General features: G+C 45.1%; 1 protein-coding gene and 1 long non-coding RNA gene across 4 annotated transcripts in view; one reads left to right on the top strand and one right to left on the bottom strand.

Moving 5' to 3' along the window:
• PIK3R1 (phosphoinositide-3-kinase regulatory subunit 1) overlaps positions 1-7,279 on the top strand; it is a 73,451-nt gene that overhangs the window by 54,031 nt on the left and 12,141 nt on the right. The window contains exon 1 of one of the 2 annotated variants that reach the window (XM_006762399.2): positions 6,060-6,859. The exons of the other annotated variant lie outside the window; for it this stretch is intronic. Coding sequence (XP_006762462.1) covers positions 6,844-6,859 — 16 coding nt within the window. The 5' untranslated portion in view covers positions 6,060-6,843. Of the gene's footprint in view, positions 1-6,059; positions 6,860-7,279 lie in introns of those variants that run through there. 2 annotated transcript variants of the gene reach the window in all.
• The window catches only part of LOC107182873, an 8,703-nt gene continuing 1,424 nt past the window's right edge, over positions 1-7,279 (bottom strand). The window contains exons 3-4 of one of the 2 annotated variants that reach the window (XR_001513634.1): positions 1,017-1,109; positions 1-24 (exon numbers count right to left, since the gene is read on the bottom strand). This is a non-coding gene — a long non-coding RNA (uncharacterized LOC107182873). Of the gene's footprint in view, positions 25-696; positions 1,110-7,279 lie in introns of those variants that run through there. The other variant, XR_001513633.1, reaches the window with a different exon arrangement.

Genomic DNA, 7,279 nt, shown 5'->3' with positions numbered 1-7,279 from the left:
ATGCCGTGATGTGTTGGAAGGACCCTGTGAGAAGAGTTCGGCACAGGTTTGGAACATGGCACCGTAGTCATTCATTGATGGCCTTCCCTAAACGAATCACACACGAATGAGGAGAAAGCAGATCGCTGGGCCAAAGGTTGGGCTATGATCTTTCACTTCCTCCTGACTAGTGTGGCGGTCTGTCTCCGACCCTAGGGAAGAAGAGGGGCCTGCTGCAGGGAAGGGCTAGGTGGTACCACCGTCCTGGTCTTCTCAGTGGCTCCCCCTCTGGAGAGGGGAGGCATGGAAGCTAAACACCAGCCAGGGTGTGACAGACACCCACAAATGAATTTATCACATGGGGTTTTTGAGAATTTCTACTATATGGGTGTAGTAGGATCAGTGGTGGAGTTTAATGAGTGACTGGTGTAAACTGATCAAACATCTTTATCAGCTTCTGCTGAATTCTGCCAAAGAAAAGATTCATCTGCAACCATTTTCATAATACACACTTAAAAGTGCTTGATAGCCCCAGCTGGGTGGCTCAGTTGGTTGGAGCATTATCCCACACACCAAAAAGGTTGCAGGTTCGATTCCCAGTTAGGGGCATGGTGTGTACCTAGATTGCAGGCTTGATGCTTGATTGGGGCGCATACGGGAGGCAGACAATTGATATTTCTCACATAGATGTTTGAATGCCCCCCCCCCCCAGGAGTCAATTTAAAATACCCTCGGGTAGGGTTAAAAACAAAAACAAAACTGCTTGATATATCGTAGACCCTACCTACATTTTTTTATAAGGAAGTTGGTGCGCCAATTCCAAAGGTGGATCACTTCCACCAGCTCTGTTGAATAAAGAAAAATGAAGCCTTGAACATTAGCTAGACCATCCCAGAATTCATACAGCCTTTTCAAAAAATGAACCCAAGTCATTTTAAACCATGGTGAGCCATTTTTACCTCGGTGTGATATCTCCGAGCTGTTCTGGAAATTGTATAGGCCCTTTGGAATTAAAGGGATGCTTTAGCGTCTCTCACCTGTGAAAACATATGACACATCCCAGGAAAAACGCCCCATCCCAGACACCTTTGCTCAGGAATGGCCCCAGTGCAGGTGATTGGCAGGAGGCCCTGGGTCAGAGAAATGATTTCTTAGGCCTGGTAGGAATGTGACATTTCCAGTCCCCTCATTGCCCCAGCGCGTGGTTTTACCAGAGGGCTTTGGAAGCACAGTACCCATGCATTTCCATAAACGGTTATAAATCATTCACTTGCAGTAACTTTATTACTGTGGATAGAAATGAGCACGTGAATGATATTTGTGGGAAGGGGTAGCAGGACTATTATGGGACAAAGACATCTTTGATAGTTTTTGCCAGATAGAACTTGAACGACCAGGCAACACTGATGATGTTTGAGGCAGTGTGTCAATTCGAATAGGACCCATTAGCACATCATGTCTAATTAAGCACTAGACCGAAGGACTTGTATTCTAAGTACAAAAATAATTTTAGGGATGTGATTGGTACCTTGTTAGGGTAATTGAGTCGACAGAAAAAGCTCATAGGGAAAATAAGACTTAAATTGGATTTTGAATAAAAGGAACAGTTTGAATAGGGGAAGGAGAACATTTCAGTTCAAGGAGTTTCAAAGATTTATTCAAGATAAATTGCCAAGTACAGAAATAATGAAATGGCTTGACAAAATTAATCAGAAAAAAGCTAACAACCATATGGTTTCACTCATAGGTGGAATATAAAACTGAAACTCATAGACACAGACAGCAGGATGGTGATTACCAGAGGGAAGTGGGTGTGGGGTGTGTGTAAAGGGGGCCTAATATATGGTGACAGAAGATGGTTTGAGTTTGGGTTAAAAAGAAATAGAGGCTTGATATTTTTATCAGATTGTAAAGAGCAGGAGATATTTCAGTGACAGTATCATAAAGGCATCATTTAGTTTGAAAGTAATGCCCAGCTCTTTGTGTGCACATGAAAAAGGGAAGCCAGCAGAGGTTAAGGGTTTCATGGGGTAGCACACGACCCATGGGTGCCGACTCTCGGGTCTGTGGAGGGCTCTACTCCACTGCTCTGCTGCCCGGGTCTGTGGAACCTCCGTGAGCAGTGCTGCTCTCAGTGGCCAGTCAGAAGTCCTCCAAGTCTTCAGCAAGTAATCAACTAAAAGTACGCGCAGTTTGCTCCTCTGGGTCACAGACAGCAGAGAGCCACATGCAGTTTTCATACCTGTTGTCATAAGGCTCCTAATCACTCCCTCTGTCGGCTCTGCGGTGGAAAGAACCATGGGAGTCAAGTAGAACTGGGTCTGAATTTCAGCTCCTGCTACTTACTGGCCAAGTTCATTATGGAGTAACTCAGCCTTTCCAAACTGTTTTCCGGTCTTTGACATTGGAATAATGCTTCTGTCCTGGGGTTGTTGTGGGAACTGTGAGGTGGTCTCTGTGGTGTGTTGTGTCAGCTCTGGTTTTTAAGGCGCTGTGAGAGCTTGCCTCACTCTCAGCTGCGATCCCCCTTGTTTCCCATTCCTGGTGAGCACTGTCTCAGGGTCTCCCTGTGAGCCCTTTCTCTCCTCTGACCCCACCCCCCTGCCCCACCCCCGTTCCTAGCCAGCAGGGATAGGCCCCAGGCCAGGGAACCTGCAAATGTGAGAGGGACCCTCTCTGGGCAGCTGCTGCCTCGGGAGTGGGTGCATGCTGAGAGGGAGGAAGGTGCCCTTGTAGGATGCCCTTTCCTCTGCATGGCATGGCGAGTGGAAGGGCCTGGATTTTAGTGCCAGTTCCTCCTGCCACTGCCCAGGTGCCTTCACACAGTGCACACAATGTACAGCTGTGCACAGCAGCCCCAGACACTGCCATCCACTGCATCTGCACGAAGCCCCTTGTCCTCTGACACGTAAGTGTTCTCATCTGCTCAAGCACATTTCCCAGGGACAAAGGCCGCTTCTCCTTTGGAGCTCTTCCTTGCATACAACGGCACAGAATGATAATCATCCAGTGAACTGTCTTTTAACCTCTGGTACACATCCCAGCTTTCAAAGCACTTTCACATACCACCTCCGTTAATGTACCCAGCAAACCTGCAATGCAAGGTTTCTCCCTTCATGGAGGGAAACAAAGGTTTGAGGGGTTAAGCATAGCGTAAGTGCTGTGCCCTTTGTGACTAAAGGTCTTCAACACATTTAAAGCTCAAACAGCAGGTTTTCTTGAATCATGGTGTGATGTTTACCCTGCTAATCCGTAGGTAGCTAAAGCAGATCACTACAGGGCAACTAAAGTAAAAACAGGACCAGTTAACGTGGGCTGCCTTTGAATGAAACCCATTCTAAGTATATTTACATATTTCAGATTTCATGGATACATTCAGAAATATTAATGTAGCATAATTGAAGTCTGATATGGCACCTCAAGTCCAGAGAGGAAAATAAATGACTCTTTCTCCCCCTGCCCTTTTACACCTGTCAGCGTTAATTTTTAACCACTGGGGGATTGCAAAACATTCATCCTAAAGAGCCTGATTCATAAATCTTGTTTTAAATTCTCTGGGCTTGCCTTTCAACCAGGACTAAAGCACTAAGGTAGAGTGAAATGACATTCAAAGAATTTTACTTTTCTCTGATTCGTTTTTTTATTGAATTTAAAATGTGGTCTGACATTAGAGGTTGTTTTAAAGTTAAGAAATGAAACCTTGAGAAAAAAAATGCATGCATACATTTAGATGGGTTGGAGTAAACAGAGGCAGGCCATCAGGGTTATGTATTGAAGAATAGGAAATTTTACTTGTACCCTGAAAAAGAAACATTTCAGGGTGCGTATGTTGGCATACAGCTCAGTTTTACTTCTGATTTCACAGTGCAGCCTTCTATTTCCAGAGACAGTGGCTGAGGGGGAAATGACAGGGCAGGAGTTCTTCACTCCACTAAGCAGTGGATGCACCTTTTCAGATATTTGGTCGGATGTCATTTTTGCGCATATGTAAACCTGAGTTTATTTAGAAATTCAAATAGACAGTCTTCTCCATGCGGGGTCATTAGGAGAGCCAGATATGGAGTGATGCGTTTGCATCATCTGAAAAGCCCCTTTGTCCTAAGTTGTTTTAAGTTAAATTATAAAGGTAGGCATTCATTTAACCCTTCAAGGATGATTTGGGTTCATGTTTTTGTTTGGTTTTTAAGTGGCCTTTTGTTCAGAAATGATAGCCCACCAAAACAGGTAAGAACTTGTGCAGGATGAATGGTGGTCATTAAACGTGATTTGGTGGTGATTTGCACATATGAATACAGTGTTCAGTCTATAACTTTCAAAGGTATTTTTAGCGGTTAAGGGACCTGCTGAGAAGTGAAATATGAACTATTTTTGCCTCAGAAATGAGTTTTACCAAACTTTGGGAAAAGGAAAATTAGCAAGACATATTGTCTTGAAGAATTTGGAGGGCTAAAGTTTATTTTTAATCATGTGTGTAAGTTCCCCAAGGTGTCTGTCTTTGAGTCTCAGATGAATGCTGAAATAAGTTTTCTTCTAAGAGCTTAGAAGCCACATGAAAAATATTTCCTACGTTATGACATCTGTGCATTTATTAGTTATTTGTTAGTGAATCATATAGATTAAGTGACATTTGGACACCTATTTTGTGTGAAATTTTGGACATGAGATGAATGAAAAATACTGAAACTTGCCTGGTTTTTCCCAAGCAGAAGTCACTGACTCTGTTCTACCAGCAGAGGGCTCCCTTTTTAAGCTAATAAAGAGCATGTGTCTGCAGATCACTTTTCCACCACTAAAACTGAAGAGGAAAAGACCCACCTCACACTTTCAGCAATATAATTGAACCTCTATGGTAGATGATGATACATATTGTGAGAAATTCGAAGCAGGGTTTACAAATCTATTTTAAGAATTTTCTGTAAGTAGAGGGTGTACTGCTTTCCAGTGGATAATTTTCTTCTGAAACAGAAAATATATTGTTGGACTAGAAAGCATTTTAATCTTAGAAGGTTTTGGCATGAATCATCATGTGCCTCCAGACAGGTATGCTTAAGAGACTGGTGTTTCCGAAGTTTCTAGCTTTAGAAAGACTTTTAAAAATAGAGCAAGATTATGCTGCTCACGATGCAAGGGTAGCCTCTGAACCAACCACGTGTCCCTGTAATCACTGGGCAGGAGCTGGAAGATGCACTTACACACAGTTTTTGTTTTCATTAGAAATGGAGATCTTTCACCAATTACACCAACGGAAAGTTTGTAAAGTCACTTTCACTGTGAGTGCAGCAGCACTTCCCAGATGTTGCAAGTAATCCTGAAACCGGCTCCCCGGTTCCTGCCGGTGTAGACTTTATATCAGCACCTCAATCTTTATCCCTGCGTGTGACCATTGGGTCACCTTCCTATACAGAATCTGAGGGTGTTAGAGACCACACCCATATTTCTTCAAAGAGGATTTGAAGGTGGCTTTTTAAAAATTTAGATAAGCTAAAAATAGAAAACAAAAGGTCAGTTTTGTTGCAAGTGTGAAATTTCTGGTATGTGGCTTAGAAGACATTAGCTTCAGTTTCACTTGTTAATTTTTATGTTCTCTGGCAGAGGGAAGTGAAGAGCAGGGCCAGGGGGTAGAGGAAAAGGAGTTCTGGTCCTCCTGCTATAATCTTGTGCAAACCACTTTACCCCTCTAATCAGAATTGTGTGTGTGTGTGTGTGTGTGTGTGTGTGTGTGTGTGGTATGAGGGAATTGCTTGAAGTCATCTCTAAATTGCTGTCTGGTTTTAAAGGTATGATTATTTTGTTTTGGTTCTTGGAGTAATAGTCAAGCTGATACGAGTGAAAAGTTTCTGAGGTCAAATTTTAATTAAGTCTGGTTCATTGCACCTTTCTCAAATAGAGGACAAACATCCTCCCGAAAGATATTCCATCTGCTTGCCCTTCTCCCATCCTTTGCTCCATGTGGCCATCGCATGAACCCGATGCAGACACCCCTCCTAATTATTACAAAACCCTCTGGCTATTGAAGCTCAAGTTGCAATTGACTATAGAAATAGCTGCAGCTGGGGTTTTTCTCTCTCAGTCTTCATGTGGTCGTGGAGCATGGTATCTATGCAGAGTTAGGGTCATCTTCCCTAGGACTTGAAATATTTTTTTAGACCTGTTCCCTGCCCAGTTGCTGCCTAGGGCTTTCCTGTTACACCTGCGGGCTGCCTGTGCTTGTGTGTGGGAGGAGGTGGACTGAGCAGAGCATGGTGTTCTGGGCCATTCCGAGGGTTCAGGCCTTTACAAGCAGGGCTTTGATTCTATTTTTTGCTGAACTAGCTCAGCCACTTCCTGTGTTTGGCTGCGCATAGTGCCTCGCTTCACTGTGGCCACTTGAGCCCGTCGAGCCAGCGAGCGCGCTGCCGCAGCCAGTTAGAGAGCCTATTTTAGGTCCCTGCACAATGGCCTTCTCATTTCCTCGGTGAAAATGAGCGAGTTGGGCTGGCATTGGCCACTTGTTAGCAGATGACAACTTTGACTTTGACTTGGGCTCTCCTCCCCTCCCCGAGATCCCTGGCTCAGCAAATATTTGAACCTGCCCAAGTTAATCATGAAGCCGCGATCTTTATCTGCGAGAGCCCTGCAAGCGCCCGTGCCTTTTCCCTCCGGGGTACTGGACCCACGTCCAGCGGCTGTCTCCGCGGGGAGCCGGTGAGGGTGCAGTGGCACGACCCTCCTTTGGTCCCAGGGGTCCTGCGCGCTGGCAGCCAGCACCGCCTGCCTGAGAGCCGTGGGGGGAGCCGCGGGGGCTGGTCCTGCCGGCTGGAAGAATAGCTCTTTGGATTTTTTTTTTCATTGTCGGATACAGGCTTTCAAAGAGAAACCGTTGAAATGCATAACCTGCAAAGTAAGTTGCTTTTAATTTATGCACTTCTCTGCCCCTTCGCTGTTGCATTAAGGTTTTTTTGTTGTTTGTTTTATTGTGGTGTATCTTTTTTTTTGTAGTTCTGAGTGAGTGAGTGAGAGAGAGAGAGAGAGAGAGAGAGATTAAGCACTCCCTGGGGAGGGCAGATGGCAGATGAGGGAGATACTCCTTTCCTGGAGGGGCACAGGGTGAGGGAAGGATGGGGTTAGGTTGGAAGCGGGAAGGAGGTAATTACAGTGCCGGGCTGGAAGTTGGTGCCTGGCCAGGCCTGGGAGAGACGTGGAAAATCACCTGTCTCCCTGCTCCCTGTGCCACATGGGCTCCCTTTTCAGCCCTGGTTTGCACCAAGTGTTTCCAGGGCATGTGGCCCTCTGTTGGAGGCTAGAACTTGTCTCCCTTCCT

The sequence above is a fragment of the Myotis davidii genome, unplaced genomic scaffold, assembly GCF_000327345.1.
Source record: "Myotis davidii unplaced genomic scaffold, ASM32734v1 scaffold135, whole genome shotgun sequence".
In the NCBI taxonomy this organism is placed as follows: domain Eukaryota; kingdom Metazoa; phylum Chordata; class Mammalia; order Chiroptera; family Vespertilionidae; genus Myotis; species Myotis davidii.
Note: the sequence above shows the minus strand (reverse complement) of the source record. Positions and strands in the feature narration are given on the sequence as shown.